This window comes from Symphalangus syndactylus, chromosome 1 (assembly GCF_028878055.3).
Source record: "Symphalangus syndactylus isolate Jambi chromosome 1, NHGRI_mSymSyn1-v2.1_pri, whole genome shotgun sequence".
Taxonomy (NCBI): Eukaryota; Metazoa; Chordata; class Mammalia; order Primates; family Hylobatidae; genus Symphalangus; species Symphalangus syndactylus.
In genome coordinates this window covers 11,586,012-11,604,879 of record NC_072423.2, presented here as the reverse complement: position 1 = coordinate 11,604,879, position 18,868 = coordinate 11,586,012, and the positions used below count along the sequence as shown (strand labels likewise).

Below are 18,868 nucleotides of genomic sequence, written 5' to 3'. Positions count from 1 at the left end.
CATAGTGTGTGTGGGTATTTGGGGTGTCTGCTAGATTTTTCAGGATAGATTTGAAGCTGACTTTTAGAAAGCAGAGCATGTTCAGGGAAGCCTTTCTTCTATTGTTGCTTCAGCTCTTTAGCAAAGCACCCACACTTGTTCATCTATCCACAGAGCAGCGATAACAGCGAGGCAGCGTTCTGGGAGTGTTCACCTCTTACGGAATATAAAACAGGGTGGTTTAAGAAAACACCTTTATTTTGTGCATAATTGGGGTACAGATTAAGATGCAAGTTCGGGGAGAATACAAACCTAATTGCTCAGAGCCAGTGTTATTAAGACTCGAGGGAATTTGCAACTTTACCACATTTAGCCATTAAAAAACAAATACAGCTGTCACTTCTCACCCATCCTTAAAAATGACTGTTGACTAGAGTGAGTCTTGTTTTCTTTAAAGAAACAAAGATGTTTTAAACAATGTTGGGCTACAAATTGAGAAACATAATTTTTATCTAATTTGCTAAAGATAAGATGTTTGTGCCTCATATAATTACAATTTGAGATGAAAATGTTTTTCAGACGGTGTGTGTGTATTTACATTGTAAACCATCAGGTCACACACTGTTGGTGTCATATGAGGCTCTAACAGGGACCATATACATTGCCTTATGTCCACTCACATTAGAACACACAGAATTTCATGTTGCTCAGGATGACAGCGTATCTTCAGGGACACATTGGCATCCAGAAGGCACATTTTATGACAAAAAATATTAACAAAATTTAATTTAAACACGAAGTCTACCCATCAGATCCAGTTGTCCCATTTCCATTTTGGGAATGGTAGGGCCCGTATAATTTTAAATTTTTTATTCACACCCATGCATATACACACTCACCTGCACACACACCTGTATGCACACACGCGTGCACTCTTGCACACCCACACCCACCCACACGTGCGTGCGTGTGAAGGCCGGCGGTGCCGCCTCCTGGGCTGCCGGTGCTTGCTGGTTCATACGGTTCCTTGCAGTCTGTAGGGTGCTGTGCGTGTCCCCCCGATGGCAGGACACACTGTACACGCTCACACTGTCACATTCTGCACCATCACGCTAGGCTCAGGAAGGGTGGGGGAGTGATGGCAAAGCTGTTTTGACACAAAAAGAAATAGCAAAAATGATGATCTGGAGTCTTTGTTTTATTTGATGGGGAAAAATGTCATTTATTTCTATATGTAATTGTAAAAGAAGAATTTTATACTGCAGTTACCATTTTCAAGCTTACTCATTCATCAGATTTTCGTGAGGTGGAGGTGGGGTGATGGTGGGGGGCTGGTGATGCCAACGGTGAAGTAATGCAGAGGTGGTGACTATTTTCTGTGATTCAGTGGCCTCGCATAAAAATCTTTTAGGCTAAAAGATTGTATTCATTACCCTGGTAAAGGATATTCTGATAGGTTAATCACTAGAAATAAGCATTTCTACAAATATCATAATACATTCCGGTACACTTGTACCCATAAGAACTAAAGATTGTTAGAAAACTGTAGCTTATAGTGAAAACAAAAGATTTTTAGAAGATTGTAGCTTATAATGAAAACAAAGGACTGTCACAAATAATTAGCTAAACTTGTAAGTTGTTACATCTCTCTGTATTTTTGTCTGTCTGTCTCTCTCTCTGCCAAAGGAATTTTTTTTAAAAAAGGCATCTTGTAAAGCAATTATGAGAATTCACCGATAATAGTAAAAATAAACCTAATTATTAAGATAAAGAATTTTATTTTCTGTCATGATAGTGTTGATGTAACTTTTGATCCAGACACCAAATATTGTTACTAATAGGATTTAAGTAAAGTCAGGTGTTATGTTACCCTCTATTTGGTTTCCAGTCAAGTATAGAGACAATTATGCAGGATGTGTTAGCTCATGGTTCATCACACTGATAAATAATTTCTGTCCGTAGCCACTTTTAAAGGTAAAAGTTCTCCTAACCCTGTGCTGGATGTTACTGCTAGTCTCCCATCAGTAGCAGCATGGGTGCCTGGTACACGTCCTTGCCACTTGCCTACATCCACGCCGCAATGGCCTAGAGACTGGCATTCCCATTTCTTTTCTGTTCCTGTGTGTTTATGGGAATAAGCTACTGGCTTTTAAAATGGAGACATATTCTGAGACATAAGCCCTTTGTGGGTTTTGGAGACTGTGGAAGACCCCTTCACTCCTTGATCTCTCACTCCCATCCTCTGAGACCCTTGGAAAGGCCTGTAGAAGTTCACCTTTTTGGAGTAAACTTTGTGTAAAGTATTGCAAGAGTACAGCATGCAGTGCTGTGAAGGTAACTGGGTTATCAGGCAGCAGTAGATTTGGTGACATTTGTTAGTAGTTCTTGGTGATGGCTAGCAGCATGTAGTCAGAGAATGAGCTGGTACTTAAAAATCTGAGTTACATTTCTTTACACTCATTTCGGCCATTTGAAGAGGTATGCCATGCACAAGTCTCCTCTCTGGATTTCTAAATGTTTCTCATTGGGGCGAGCCCTACCCTGGCTGATGAAAGTCCTTTCTTAGTTTCAGGGGGTCAGATAATACCAAGTTGGAACCTGGTGTTGGCTAATATTGGGTTTGTAGACCCGGAGTCATTGGACTGCTTCAGGGTGGGATTTATCTTTCCCCAGACGTGGGGGTAAAAACTGAAATGGGCTGATGTTTTGAGCACAGGTCATTGGGTATGCGCGTCTTGGGGATGACTAGCTTGGTTTCTGGACTAAAAGAACATTTCCACCACGTGTTAACATGCACTCCAGTAGGCAGCAAACAGCCACGTGCTCTCTCAGGTGCACAGAAGTGTCACTTGCTTTCTGCTCTTCTCACTTTATTTTAACTTCTTTTAATTTTTTAAGATTCTCATATAATGTCCTTTTTTTCTTCCTGACACCACTGAAAATCAAAGTTTTTCATCTTTTACATTACGGTTTAAGCTCTGATTTGTGCTACTTGTTAAGTACATTGTTGACAAACTCTAGACAAAAGATTAACACCTAAAGTGCTTATTGGGAACAGCAAGAGGGTCTTAAATTAGTTTTCTTATTCCCCACTTAACTTGAAATTGAATTCAGGGGCAGTGAGAGAAAGAAAAAATTATGTTTGTTTTAAAACAGTTACCTGGCCGGGCCCGGTGGCTCACGCTTGTAATCCCAGCACTTTGGGAGGCTGAGGCGGGCGGATCACGAGGTCAGGAGATCGAGACCACGGTGAAACCCCATCTCTACTAAAAATAGAAAAAAAAAAAAAATTAGCCGGGCGTGGTGGCGGGCGCCTGTAGACCCAGCTACTCGGAGAGGCTGAGGCGGGAGAATGGCGTGAACCCGGGAGGCGGAGCTTGCAGTGAGCCGAGATTGCGCCACTGCACTCCAGCCTGGGCGACAGAGTGAGACTGTGTCTCAAAAAAAAAAAAAAACAAAAAAAAAACAGTTACCTGTGGATTCCTAATTAAAATTAGAATTGGGAAAAGCCATTAGGTCATTTTATTTGCAGACTCTGAAATTCTTAAAAATTGTTCTTTTTTTTTTTTTAACATTTCCTGGTTTATGATGTATATATAATAACAATAATAAATATATGTATTTAAATTATATTTCTGTTTTTCATTGTACATGAATAAGTTCTTCAGTGGTGATTTCTAAGATTTTGGTGCACCCGTCATCTATTGGGTTTTAAGTAAATAAAATAGTTCTGTTATAAATCAAATGCTTAAACAAACCAGTACATTAATGATTGGTATCAGGCAACTAAAATTTGCCAAAGTAATAGAAAAATTTTTGTTTCTATCATGTCAGAGCAAAAGTGGCCTTTCAGCTTTGCTTGGCAGGGTGTCAGTCTTCCTGCAAGAAATCGGAACGATGTTAGTAAATTAGTACGTATATTGTATTTTTACCTTCTTTCCTGATGAGGAAGGGTCACACTCTGCCTGGGTCTGCTCTCTATGAATTTTTTGTTTCCCAGCGTATTCTAACTTTCATCAAAGCCACCTGCTCTCTCCATAACGTAGGTGACGTTACTTTATGAGTGATCAATTATAAATTTGGAAGAAAGTGTGTTTCGTAAGATTCTACAATGAGTCGAAGCTGTACATTCATCACTTAGGTGTGGGGAGGCCCCTTTTGTGAATTGGCCCCTTGGAGTAAATGTATTTTGATATAATGGCCATCTGTTCATGGATATCACATTTGCCAGTCTGCAAAATAGTTTGATTTAGATAAACATGTAATTTGGTAAGATTGTATAGTTTCACCAGGTGGCAATACAATAGTGAAATTTGGTATTTACTGTAAGGCAGTCACCAAGCAGGGACTGAAGACCTGCGTTTGTGTTTGTCACTTTTGAACATCCATTCGTCTTTCACAGCCAGCTCTCACGTGTGCTAATGAGGAAGAGAGAGCTTGGGTAGACAGTTTCCTGACCTCATTGCTGTCGTTTGTGTCCACTACCTCCTCCGTCAGGCCTCCAAAGAGCTCTTCACAAGGAACAGCATTTCTGCCTGGTGTGGGTTTCCCCACCTCTCCCTTCCTTCCTCTGTTCTTTGGCAGACGCTCTAATCATCAGCAAAGCCTCTGGAAGGCAGGCATGGGGAAAAGAAGAACAAGAAGGGCCCAGCCGGTCCATGGCCCAAATTTCACATCTGACTGTCGGAGCACCAACTACACAACAGTTAAGACTGATGCTGGCTCAGCTTCAGTCTTAACTGAAGGGATGGGCTTGGGCTGGGATGGGCGTATCGTCATTTTTTTCCCATTGTTCCCATTTATTTGAGTGGCATGAAGCTAAGCAGGTTCCCATAGCCACAGGACGATGGCACATCTGTGTGCAGGATGTTTTCTGATTCATTCTGTGAGTCTGTGGGGTGTGAGGAGGAGGAGGAGGAGCAGGCATCCTTGTTCCCTCAGGCTGTTGTAGCCGAGCACCGTAGACTGTGTGGCTGTGTGTGGACTATGAGCAACAGACTTGTATTACTCACGGTTCTGGACCTGGGAGGTGGGAGATCAAGGCAGCAGCAGGTCTGGGAGCTGGTGAGGGCCTGCCTCCTTGTGTATGTAGATGGTGCCATCTCACTGTGTCCTCATGTGGTAGAAGGGGCAAGGCAGCTCTCTGGAGCCTTTTTAAAAATAAGGACACTCGTGCTGTTCTTGAGGGCTCTTTCCTGGTGACCTCCTAAAGGCCCTACCTCCTTCTACCGTTACCGTGGGGGGTTAGATTTCAACAGAGGAATTCGAGGGCGGGGGTACAAACATTTGGACCACAGCAGCTGACAAGCACACAGTTGGGCCACATACTGATGGTGATGATTCTGTCATTGCCATAAATACTTCCTATAACCCCAAAAGACATTGTTCCAGTGGGGACAGTGATTGTTCCAGCGGGGGAAACTGAGGTCCCAAGGAGCGAGTGAGTGTATCGGGTCACACTGTGTGTACGTATCTGAGCCTGGGCTCCCACCATGCTCTCCAGACATCAGATCCATACCTTCCATCTCTCTCTCCTTCTGCCACGCTAAGGTGGTGGGTGGGGGGATCTGTTCTACTAAAGAAACCACAGCAGTGGCCATGCTAGTGTAAGCCCCATAGAGGCGAACCACTGGGGTGTCAGTCCCACCCCAGTTCACTCTGTCTCTTCAGGCCCAGGCTCCTGGGGAGCACCCCTTTGGATCACCCCTGCACATATCCAGGGTGGATTAGTGGACCTTGCTGTGTGTGACAGGTATAGCCTGGGGGTGGGGTGGGGGGGCTGGCTTCCCAAAGTGATTTGGCACATTCCTCCCTGATACAGACTTAGCAAAATCCAAGCACTCCTTCCTTGCCTAATCTGGAGGCCAAGGTGCTGGGTTGCTCCTGTTTGGAGGCACCTGGGTTCTGGGTTGGAATTTCTCCTTTCCCAGGCTTTGTCCCGTGACTCCTGGCTGCCTTCTCCCCAGGTCCTAAACTCTTAAAATGAAACTCTGTTGATTTTCAGTCCTTCTGAGGGATTCTGGCCCTGGGATCTGGTGCTCTCTGCCTGCTCCCCAGTTTTGGAAGGGTACGGGCCCTTGTTGGGGGCCTGTGGGGGCAGAAGAACCAGAAGGCTCAGTGCACTGTGAAAGACCGGGCATGGAGGGAGGCAGAGGCTGCTTGGAGCCTGGCCTGCTGCTGCCCGGTTGAGTCTTGGGAGGGTCCTTGGCCACTCAGCTGTGACAGGGGAGATCAGAAGCGCAGGTCCTCCAGTGCTGGCTGCTGGAGGTGGTCGTCCGGAGGTGGTGCTGTGGCTCCAGTTACTATTATTATTTGTGTTATTATTGAGTCCTTGGAACTAAGCCAGGCCTCGAAGGGTCTTGGAATGATGCGAGGAAGAGGGTAAGGTGAGGCTGGCAGTCAGTCACAGATTTAATATGGAGTCTTTCATAGGACGCCCTCCTGCCCACCTCCGTCTGTGGGGCTGTTCAGTCCCTTGCACCCACTAATGTCTGTGGCTGTCCCAAAGACTGTTCCCTTCCATGGTCACAAGAGCTTCAGACAAGAGGCCACCCTGACCAGCACTTCAGCCTCAGGGCCCCTGGACCGGGGTGGTGGGAGAATGGTGAGGATGTGCTTTATTCAAGGGGGACAGGAGAGCTGCTTGGGGTCAGGAGGGCGGGTTTGGGCCAGTGAGAAATGGTGCCCAGTGATGTGGGGTGGAAGGTAGGCCGTCCTCCCAGCTGTCTTGAAGGTTTATGCTTCCTCGCATCTCTTGTAAGTTAGAGGGGGAAAGGTTAGCTAGTTAAAAAAATAGATATGGTGAGCTAAAAGAATACAGTAGAGTAGTAAAATAGCTGAAAAATAGAAGATCATCGGGATTCAATAAACTGGAAGAGTATATGATAAAAGTATAAATGCCAGAAGGTTCAGAGGGCAAGGACAGCAGTGAGCAAACCCCATCAGCTAAGGCCTAGCATGGTGACAACTGTGTGTGTGTGAGCCGCTGTGGGAAAGGGTCTGGGCCACCGGCCCTCCTGTTTGTCAGATGCTGCAGCCCCTCCCATGGGAAGGCTGGGTGGAGAACGCCCTGCAGTGCCCGTGGAATTGAGGAGCTGGAGCAGGAGGATGGTGGGAGGCAGCCACTGTGGTCAGGGACCTGGGGCAACTGGGGCAGAGCAGCCCAGGACACCTCTCTGGCAGCACGGGGCAGGAGCCCACTCATGTTCTCAACCCAGATACCGTCTGCATCCCCAATCGTTCCAACCCCCCTTTCATTTTTAACATTAAAACACAGTAACAATTAATAAAGCCTTTCCCAACATTCCTGCCCCGGACTGGGCCCTGCCATTCTCCATGCTCGCTAATTCCCAGGATCTGACTGCTGGCTGTGGCTGCGGCTGGTAGATGTTCCGTGAAAGTTTGCTTCTAGTGAATTCATTCCAGGAATGGTGTTCAATGGCTAGTCCATGTTGGCTGAACTGAAAAGATTGAAGATTTCAAAAATACAGATATTTATGAAGAACCACTTCCATTCAATGATAAATAACCCATGTATTTATTATCTAGATAGAAAACACTGTAACATTCTTTGAAAAGGATTTTCTCTTTGTGCTGTGTATATAATTTTGTCTTCTGCTTTTTTCATTTAATGACTTTCTCCATGTCATTAAAACAGACTCTCTCATGTTTGAAGGATACTGCATCCTGGGAATAAACACTAGTTCATGTAACTATTCCTTTTGTTGAAGATTTAGACCGTGGCAAGTTTTATGTGTGTAAAAGGACATCTTGTATAAGGGACATCTTTGTGCATGAAGCTTTTTCTGCATTTCATATTAACTTCTTAGGCTAACTTCAAAAAATAAAATGATTGGACTAAAGAGCGTCAATGTTTTAACATTTCTCTCCCTTTATTCTTTTTCTCTGAGATTCTCTCATTTATAACACTGTGTCTGGCACATAATGGCTGTGCTAAACACTTAATACAGAATTACTTTTGGTCATTCATTCATTCAAAAACACTTACCCCATATATTCTCTGGCATTTAGATGTTAATGAGACAAAAGAAAATAACTTGATCTCAATAGTGGCAAAGGGGAAAGACCAGGGCTGGGAGTCAGTGACTTGCTTTCAAATCATATTTCCATCATTTGTTTCCTGTGTTACTTTGGGGAAGTTGGTCAACTTCTCCGAGACTGTTTTCTTTCCTGTGGAATAGGTGTTTCAGTAATACTTAGCTTAAAGGGTTGTGAGAATTAAATGAAGCAATGGGATGAAAATAACTCAACCCAGAGGCGCAGGAGCCTGTGCTGTGTTAGCTGAGTGAAAGAATTCACAGCTCGATGAAGAGGACAGACAGGTAACAGCTCCAGATTCTTCCAGGAGTGGTGAATTCCGTGAGGGGGTTGAGAGGGTGGCATAAGGAGATGACCTTTGAGCTTCCCTGGAGGGATGAGGGAGGGCCCAGTAGCTCACCCCAGGCAGAGAGTGGGGGAGGGCTGGCATCCAGACTGGGCACTCCCCTGCGGGGGAAGGGCTGCCTGGGACCAGATAGATAGAGCGGGCTGGGCACGGAGGGCTGGGCGCAGGCGGGGCAGCGGTGAGGGTCCAGACGCCCTGCCTGGGACATGCAGCTTCAACAAAGGCTTGAACTCAGGGTTGTCGGGAGCACAGCATCTGCTGGAAGGGAGAATGTCACAGATCAGGAGTGGAGGGAGGTCATCTGGGGACATTGGAAGGCTCTGGCCACAGCTGGTCAACAGTGCAGGGCCAGTTTGGACGTGGGGCTTGAGAGCCAGGAGGCTTTGAGGATGGCGCTGCTTTTCTGCCTCGGATACTCTCGTTTGGGGTTATTCGGTAACATCTGAATCTGGAGATTCAGAAGGAGGAGAAAGTGTGCTGTTGTTTTGAAGAGAAGGGTGCTGGAGAGGGCGGTGGGGTGTCATTTTGTTTGCACACAACGTAGGTGTGATGTAGAGCACCCGTGTCACGTTAGATCTGTGTCAGAACAGTGGGCCTTCCATGGGCCCTACGTGGGGCCAGGCCCTGAAAGCACCATGGGGGCAGCATGACAGGCGTCCTCCCTGATGGGCCTGTCTGGCAGGTGTGCAGGGGTGACCATGGCTGTGGTGGGCACAGGCACTGGGGTTGTAGAGAAGGTGAGGTTGGCCAGAGAGAGGCTGCAGTAAGAACGGGCAAGAGCAGGAGGCAGACCTGGGGATGCGGCAGCTCAGAACAGGGAGGGGGAAGCGGGCACCGAGGGTCCGGAGACGAGGGACAGGGCCACATGCTGCTCATGGGTGGGGAGTGAGAAGTTGCCTCCAGATGGCATCTGGAAGGTGGGCATGCTAGGTGCGGGCAGGAAGAGCCTGAACCTGTGGGGGCCCAGCCTTCACCCTGGTCCACACGGGGCTCCCTGCCTTCCAAAAGTGTCCCTCCCCTACCCGGTCACAGGCTGCCTGATCACCCTGCTTTACTTCTTCCCTGGGACATGAGTCCCTGTCCCTAGGGCAGGGACTTTATGGACCCCCTCCTTCCACGTCCGCACTCCGTGGAGTCCACACAGGGCCGTGGACATCTGCTCAAGGAAATGGCTTGCTGGGAAGATGTTGCTGGGAAGATGGCTTTTTAGGAGGGCCTCTCCTTCTGTGGATCTGTGAGGTCCAATCTGTTCTGACACACATTGGCGATGAGACACATTGTAGTTCAGCCTAGGAACTTCTGGAGTGCAGAATGGACTGTCTTGGAGCCTGGTCTGGACGACGCTCCGTGCCTGCCGGGAGCATGAGGGTGCAGCATGGTGTGGGAAGAGGCCATCGCCATGTGATCCTGAGATGCTGGGCCAGGCCCTGAGACACAGCCCTGACTCCGGACCCTCATCCTTTGTGGGCGCCCACTCCAAGCAAGGGGACGAGGATTGGTCAGTGTTGAATACACCCTAGAGGCATGAGAGCAAGTTTCCCATTTCTGTGTTTTCAGAGTTGAGATGAAAGCCTGCCATGGACGGAATTGTGTGCCATCATTCATATGTGGAAGGCCTGACTCCCATTGTGGCTGTATTTGGAGAAGGGGCCTTTAGGAAGTAATTAACGTTAAATGGGGTCACAGGGCCGTCGTGCAACAGAGGTGACCTTAGAAGAAGTAGAAGAGCTCTCTCTTTCCACTGGCTGGAAGGAAGAGCCATTCTGGGAGAGAGCTGCCATCCTCAAGCCAGGGAGAGGCCTCACCAGACACCAAACCCTGCCAGACCTTAACCTGGGACTTCTAGTCTCCAGGACTGGGAGAAAGGAAGTTCTGTTGGTCAAGCCAGCCAGTCTACGGTATGTGGATATGGTAGCCCAAGCTGACGAACACAAAGTCACTTATTAGCGCACACAGGTTGGCTGCCTGCTGTGGGGTGGGCCGTGGGAGGGCTGGTTTAGCCTGTGCAGCAGCCTTCAGGCACCTGTGGCCGGGAGCGGAGGCACACAGAGCAGTGGGCCAGCAGTGATGGGTTCCCCGAATGGAGCAGATCCAAGTCAAGCTAAACGTTTCCTTTGCATTAGTGGCCATGAAACTGCCTTTCACAAAGATGGGTTGACAAAAGCCGTGAGGCCCTTTCCTATAGTCGATCCTGATAGAAGGGCCTCCCGCGCACAGTGGGAGGGGCCCGGGGCCAAGGCCAGCACATGCTCAGGCCTGCTAACATCTTAAACCTGGGCCTTCTGCCTCCCCTGGGCGTTGCCCCGCCCAGCACATCCTGCAGCCTTCAGAGTCACCCTCCGAGTCCACAGAGGAGCTGCACCTTGTGGCCCAAGCCAACATGGCCCAGGCCAGGCTGGTTCAAAGGTGATGAGTCTGACCAGTGGTTCTTAAAGTGGGATCCCTGGGTCCCAGCAGTGAACCCTCAGAACTGGGCCATCCTAAACCTTTAATAATTACGGGCTAATGACAATGTGCCTGAACTTGGCAATTATCTTTTAATTTTATGAGCATTATATTTTATAGGGGAGTCATAGAATCATCTAGAACATTCTCCACATGTTGATGCCTGTAGTTGAGGCCTGGGGTCTTACATGGTTGGTTATTTTCCACACTCACAGCACAGTGTGAACAGGATTGTGATTCCTGGCTTTGCTGCTTTTCCACATACCACCATGAAACGCATGAACACAGGTGCGCAGATTGTCGTGTGCAGAAAAGGGCAGTGCGTGCAAGCACTCGGGCTGGCCTGAACTGAAAGACTCCACATGACCAATTCAGTCGTCTCTCATTGTGTGTGTGTGTGCGTGTACTTGTGTGTACACGTGTGATGGTGCGTGTGCCTGGGAGTGCTGGCTGCCGCTAGAGTCTGAAGCCCTGCATTCGCGGGTTTTGAGGCTCTCGCACTGCTCCCCGCTGCCCCTGGCATCCTCCCTTTGGGTGGCCAAGATGTTTTTCTGTCCCTCCCAGCAGCCCTCCCTGAAAACGTGTGTGCTCCCTGTCGTGTTCCCTCAGGGCCTGGCTCTGATGATGTGATCGTGAATGATGATATTTAATGAGACACCCCTTTCAGGTCAGATGAATGCATTTTAATAGGGACTTTCTGCAAAATATCTGAACCCCAAATATCCCAAGTTGTCGATGGAACTCTAGTCCAGCTAGTTGTTCCCGCAAGACGGGAAAAGTAAGTAAAAGTGCCTTGGTCAAAGAAGCTGAGACAGTGGGAGTTAGGAAGATGTGTTGCATAGTGAAGGATCTGACATGTCCTGCAGTCACAAGTCCAGGTTTCATCTCAGTTTCTGTACCCTCCAGCCTCATCCATGGGACAACTTCCGTATCCCAGAGGCCCCTCTGGGAAACGCTGCCTTCAGCCCATGAAGTCGCTTCGCTGTGCAGTCGTGGGCCTGTAGTAGGCAGACGGAGCATGGACCGTTGGGCTTTTGTAATTAAACAGCTTTTATTGTGATAAAATATTTGTAACATATAAGTGACCATTTTAACCATTTTAAGTACACAGTTGCATGGCGTTAAGAACGTTCATATTGTTGTGCAGCCATCACCACCCTCCATCTCCAGAACTTTCTCATCTTCCCAGATGGAAACTCTGTCCCCATCCCCTCCTCCTCCTGGCACCCACCACTATTCTGCTTTCTTTTTCTATGAATGTGATGACTCTAGGGCCCTCACGTGAGGTGAGCCATGCAGTACCTGTCCTCTTGTGACTGGCTGCCTTCACCGAGCACTATGCCCTGAAGGTGAATCTGCGCTGCAGTGCGTGTCAGAACTCCCTTTCCAAGCCTGAGTGTGGACGGGCCACACCGCGTTCATCCCTCCAGCCATCAGTGGACATTTCGGTGCCTTCCAGCTTTTAGCTGCAGTCAATGAGGCTGCTCTGGGCCTTGGTGAACAACTATGGCTTTTGCCATCTGGCAGCCCCATGCGGGTGGGACTTTGCTCTGCCCAGGCAGGAGATTGGTGGTGCCATGTTGGTGCTTTTGGTGAAGACCAGAGTGTTTTCATTGCTTGCCATTGAGAAGTGTTTTTATTTATGGAAACGATATAATACTGTCTGTGAATATCCTGCTCTGAAAATTGATAACCAGGTCCTGCCTGATGGGTGTTTACAAATATTTGCCATATGGAAGTCATGAGGGGACTCCTGGGTCACTTACAGAGGGAACAGCCTATAGGAGGGGTACTTGGCGGGTGGTGACTGGAGTCCCAAGTTCCTGCCCTTCCCACCAGACTGCAAGGGTCAAACTGACATCTTTGGGACGAATGTGGGACATCATCCTCCAGTTCAGTCCCCTTTGCTAAAGACACACTCATGAGGGGACAGCACCTTTTGAAACCTAACTCCTGCAAAGGGGTAGATATGTAAACTTGGGGTAGCCTTGTGTCCTGGGAGCTAGGCTGACAAATATCTTTTTAAATATCATCTAACTGCTGGGGAGGCTGTGTCCTTGAAGATGATTTACTTCTTCTAACTGGGTTTCATTTTTCTCTCCTAGCTTATGTTCCTGAGGAAGAATTGAAGGCAGCAGAAATAGATGAAGAGCACGTGGAGGATGACGGGCTGTCTTTGGACATTCAGGAAAGTGAGTACATGTGCAATGATGAGACGGAGATCAAAGAGGCTCAGAGCTACCAGAACTCCCCAGTCAGCTCTGCGACTAACCAGGACGCCGGCTACGGGTCGCCCTTCAGCGAGAGCAGCGACCAGCTAGCCCATTTCAAAGGCTCTTCCTCTCGAGAAGAGAAGGAGGATGCTCAGTGTCCCGACAGTGTCTCGTACCCCCAGGACAGCCTGGCACAGATCAAAGCTGTGTATGCAAACTTGTTCTCCGAGTCCTGCTGGTCCAGCTTAGCTCTGGATTTAAAGAAGTCGAGTTCCACCACCAGCACCAACGATGCCAGCCACAAGGAGAGCTCCGCCCCCACCCCTACACCCCCCACCTGCCCCGCCAGCACGACTGGTCCCCCCACGAGCACGCCCAGCACCAGCTGCAGCTCCAGCACCAGCCACAGCAGTACCACCAGTACCAGCAGCAGCTCCGGGTACGACTGGCACCAGGCTGCACTGGCCAAGACGCTGCAGCAGACGTCCTCGTACGGGCTGCTTCCTGAGCCCAGCCTGTTCAGCACCGTGCAGCTCTACCGCCAGAACAACAAGCTCTACGGCTCCGTCTTCACCGGCGCCAGCAAGTTCCGGTGCAAAGACTGCAGTGCCGCATATGACACGCTGGTGGAACTGACGGTGCACATGAACGAGACAGGCCACTACCGCGACGACAACAGGGACAAGGACTCCGAGAAGACCAAGCGGTGGTCCAAGCCCAGGAAGCGCTCCCTGATGGAGATGGAGGGGAAGGAGGACGCCCAGAAGGTGCTGAAGTGCATGTACTGTGGACACTCCTTCGAGTCCTTGCAGGACCTCAGCGTCCACATGATCAAAACCAAGCATTACCAGAAAGTGCCTCTGAAGGAGCCAGTGCCAGCCATCACCAAACTGGTCCCCTCCACCAAAAAGCGGGCGCTTCAGGACCTGGCGCCCCCCTGCTCCCCTGAGCCAGCAGGAATGGCCGCAGAGGTGGCCCTGAGTGAGTCAGCCAAGGATCAGAAAGCAGCGAACCCGTATGTCACGCCCAATAACCGCTACGGCTACCAGAATGGCGCCAGCTACACCTGGCAGTTTGAGGCCCGCAAGGCACAGATCCTCAAGTGCATGGAGTGTGGCAGCTCCCACGACACCCTGCAGCAGCTCACCGCCCACATGATGGTCACCGGGCACTTCCTGAAAGTGACCACCTCAGCTTCTAAGAAGGGTAAGCAGTTGGTGCTGGACCCTGTGGTGGAAGAGAAGATCCAGTCCATCCCACTGCCGCCCACCACCCACACGCGGCTGCCAGCCTCCAGCATCAAAAAGCAGCCTGACTCTCCCACGGGGTCCACGACTTCTGAAGAAAAGAAAGAGCCGGAGAAGGAGAAGCCACCCGTGGCTGGCGATGCGGAGAAGATCAAGGAGGAGAGTGAGGACAGCTCGGAGAAATTTGAGCCCAGTACCCTGTACCCATACCTGCGCGAGGAAGACCTGGACGACAGCCCCAAGGGAGGGCTGGACATTCTCAAGTCCCTGGAGAATACCGTCTCCACAGCCATTAGCAAAGCTCAGAATGGTGCGCCCTCGTGGGGTGGCTACCCCAGCATCCACGCGGCCTACCAGCTCCCGGGCACCGTGAAGCCACTGCCGGCGGCCGTGCAGAGTGTGCAGGTGCAGCCGTCCTACGCTGGCGGTGTAAAGTCGCTGTCTTCCGCCGAGCACAACGCCCTCCTGCACTCCCCGGGGAGCCTCACGCCCCCACCGCACAAGAGCAACGTGTCTGCCATGGAGGAGCTGGTGGAGAAGGTCACGGGCAAGGTCAACATCAAGAAGGAGGAGAGACCCCCTGAGAAGGAGAAGAGCTCCCCGGCCAAGGCTGCGTCCCCCGTAGCAAAAGAGAATAAAGATTTCCCTAAAACGGAGGAAGTCAGCGGCAAACCACAGAAGAAGGGCCCTGAGGCCGAGACTGGGAAGGCCAAAAAGGAGGGACCGCTGGATGTTCACACCCCAAATGGCACAGAGCCTCTCAGAGCAAAGGTCACCAACGGCTGTAACAACCTGGGGATCATCACGGACCACTCGCCGGAGCCTTCCTTCATCAACCCGCTGAGCGCTTTGCAGTCCATCATGAACACCCACCTGGGCAAGGTGTCCAAGCCCGTGAGTCCCTCGCTGGACCCGCTGGCGATGCTGTACAAGATCAGCAACAGCATGCTGGACAAGCCGGTGTACCCCGCCACCCCTGTGAAGCAGGCCGACGCCATCGACCGCTACTACTACGAAAACAGTGACCAGCCCATTGACTTAACCAAGTCCAAGAACAAGCCGCTGGTGTCCAGCGTGGCCGATTCGGTGGCATCACCTCTGCGGGAGAGCGCACTCATGGACATCTCCGACATGGTGAAAAACCTCACAGGCCGCCTGACGCCCAAGTCCTCCACGCCCTCCACGGTTTCGGAGAAGTCCGACGCTGATGGCAGCAGCTTTGAGGAGGCGCTGGACGAGCTGTCACCGGTCCACAAGAGGAAGGGCCGGCAGTCCAACTGGAACCCGCAGCACCTGCTCATCCTGCAGGCCCAGTTCGCCTCGAGCTTGCGGGAGACCACAGAGGGCAAGTACATCATGTCGGACCTGGGCCCGCAGGAGAGGGTGCACATCTCGAAGTTTACCGGCCTCTCCATGACCACCATCAGCCACTGGCTGGCCAATGTGAAGTACCAGTTGAGGAGGACAGGGGGAACGAAATTCCTAAAGAACCTGGACACAGGGCATCCTGTTTTCTTTTGCAACGATTGTGCCTCTCAGTTCAGAACTGCTTCTACATACATAAGTCATTTGGAGACACACTTGGGCTTCAGCCTGAAGGATCTCTCCAAGCTGCCACTCAATCAGATTCAAGAACAGCAGAATGTTTCGAAAGTCCTCACCAACAAAACTCTGGGCCCACTGGGGGCCACCGAGGAAGACTTGGGCTCCACATTCCAATGTAAGCTCTGCAACCGGACTTTCGCGAGCAAGCACGCAGTCAAACTGCACCTCAGTAAGACCCACGGCAAGTCTCCCGAGGACCACCTGATCTATGTGACTGAGTTGGAGAAACAGTAGCGTCCAGGTATGCAAGAGACCACGGAACATTGCACTAAACGTCGTCGAGCTGCACTAGGCCTGGCCTGAGCCTCTAAAATCAGTCTTTCCTTTGTTGCTGGCCCGCCTCTCTGGACCTTGGTTTTCTTACACATATTTTGTATATTTATATGCTCTCTGTCCGATCTGTGCATGTTATTTTTCTTTTTCCGTGAGTCAAAGTCTGACCTTTATTTTCGACATCTGTTCTTGATGTTAAGCTATCTTTTGTAGGAAATAGTGGGGCACACTAGTCAGAGACATTATTTAGCAGTAAAGAAAGACACAAATAACAGTGATAAAAAGACATCCTAAAATGATGAAGTTGCCATGACAATAAAGGTCATAGAACCTGGTAGTGTCAAATTTAACCCTTTGAGGACTGTAATTGCATTTCTGTGCCTTTCACTTGAAAAAAAAAAAGAAAAAAGAAGAAAAGGCTTAAAGGCATTTCATTCAGATCAAAAGCTGTGTCAGACACAAAACTTATTTAATAATTAAAAAATGAGCTTTTATATGCAGAACTGGTTTGTGAGGAAACATGCATGCAGCTGTGGGAAGATAGAAAGCTGTCTAGGACTCACGGGGTTCGGAAGCCACACCTCTACATGTCTAAAACAAAAAACAACAACAACAGATACCCCACTCGCCACTATGCCCAAACCCTCTGGATGCTGAAAAATGCCACTTTCGGCAAAAAAAAAAAAGTATGCAAGCTATTATTTAAAAATGTGTAAAAATGCTATTTCTTTTTTCCTGTAAAATATTGCAGTTTATAGTTATTTACAAATGTAAGCTTTGGTACAAGCTGACCTTTCTATAGCGTGCTGCATTGGTAAATGAAAAAAAATGGGGCAAACGTTGGAGTCCTTTCCTTGTAAATTGCCGGCATCAGCTTAAAAACTCCTGTATGTTACATATCGTACCATTTTAATCTCTTCAACTTTCTTTGTACCTTCTGGCTGTATGCTTTCTCTTTTAACTTTTTATATTGTCATTTTATATTAAATTTCTGTGTATATAATGTAAAACCACAATTTTTGAATAAAATTTAGTTCCTGCAGCTTGATTTAAATAGAGGACTTTTACTGGCACCTGCATCTCTCCAGATGCATGTACTCAGAGGGACTGTCAGACAAAAATACATAAAAACAAAGCAAGCAATGCACTATTATACATTTTGATGTTCTATCATTAATATTGTACAGTACATTTTGGTTCACACAATTAAATCCACTGTTTTCTCAGATGTAAAATAAACCCACATGCAGTTCTTGATTTACATGGATTGTCATGTCGTCATTATTTTGCCTTTGAGATGTTATTTCAGCAACAAGAGGTATTGCTTATGCAATCAACCAACAAAAATTCTATTCAGAATCATCATTTCATGATTTGTGTGCTGACATGTTTCATTCAAATGATAAGTATTGCGTTTTAAAAAATGATAATTAAAATTTTTAACTCTACTGGGTGCCAAGGATTGCCAAGTTTAGCCATTGAGTGAGGGCTGTTTTGTACTTAGGTGGGCTGAGATGCGTCCTTCAGAGAATCCTTTGCAAAATTTAAAAATATGTATAATTAACTTGTGTGTCTATCCAGAGATTTAATGATGGGAGTAGAGGGGTAGGGCTTACTCCACCAGCAAAGACCCTAAGGACCCTGGAATTAGTTCTGTGTTACTCCAAAGAAGAAAACCTGATTTCTGAGCTTTTAAAAATACAATTTTAAAAAGAAAACTGGCTGCTGTTGTATTCAGTGTTTGAAATGAGGCTTCTTTCTGCAGATTAGAGCACGGTGGGCTCTACTGAGAATGCCAGGACCCTTGCCATGAACACGCCCATCCTCCACGGTGACCCCCATCCCTGAAAGCCCAGGACTCACTGCCCAGTGTGTATTGAGGGAAGCATTGACATTGAGGCCCCCTGGCATCTCCCTCCAGCCCCAGAAGCACATAATGATATGACCAGGAAAATTTACTTTTCTGCCTTTTGCTTAAATTTTCATAAAATTATATCCTGAGAAAGGTTAGAGCTTACACCGCTCTGTTCAGAAGCAGCTAAGCAATTGTGATATTTTAATTATTTCTCTCACATTGCCCCGTGACAGCAAGGATTGTTCTGTTTCCATTAATGATTTGAGGAGGAGGAGCAGGTCCAGGTGGGTCATATTTACACAGTCTTTTGTACTAACGCAGCAGAGCGCCAGGGAGGTTTGCTAAATTTTTCTGACTTTTTTCATTGGTAAATAGCGATGTCCTTTAGGAGCCTCAGCCATTTAGACATTTCAGTTCAATTACTGGGTGATTATGTACTTTGGGCTCAAGGGGTGACAGAGAAGAATAACAATTAGGCTTATGGCAGTGGTATGGGGGCTTTGCATAATAATCCTTTGAAGTTATGTTTATTTTACCACAAACCTGCAAACATATGATTATGTGATTTCACCCTTATAGCAAAAGTGTTAGCAGCAGCAGGTGAAGTGGTACAAAGGGAGGTGAGCGCCCCCCAGAAGGGGGTCGCTGGACCCAGTCCCAGTGTGCAGCTAAGCACGGAGTCATTTTAAAGCAGCTTGCAACTTGAGTTCCGATCATTGGGGATAGACGTAGAATTGGGGTTTTCCTTTAAATTTTTTTCTTCCTGACTCACCAACTGTATTGCTACGTCGCCATTGACCCTAATTTCCCAGCCAGTGCATAGGAGACTAGGTTATCTTAATCATAC

General features: G+C 48.4%; 1 protein-coding gene across 3 annotated transcripts in view; it reads left to right on the top strand.

Annotated features, from left to right (window-relative positions):
• The window catches only part of TSHZ1 (teashirt zinc finger homeobox 1), an 80,304-nt gene extending 62,877 nt beyond the window's left edge, over positions 1-17,427 (top strand). For all 3 annotated transcript variants that reach the window (XM_055296268.2, XM_055296260.2, XM_063629891.1), the window contains exon 2: positions 12,934-17,427. In XM_055296268.2, coding sequence (XP_055152243.1) covers positions 13,029-16,127 — 3,099 coding nt within the window. In that variant the 5' untranslated portion in view covers positions 12,934-13,028 and the 3' untranslated portion in view covers positions 16,128-17,427. The remainder of the gene's footprint in view (positions 1-12,933) is intronic.
• The last annotated feature ends 1,441 nt before the right edge of the window (positions 17,428-18,868 follow it).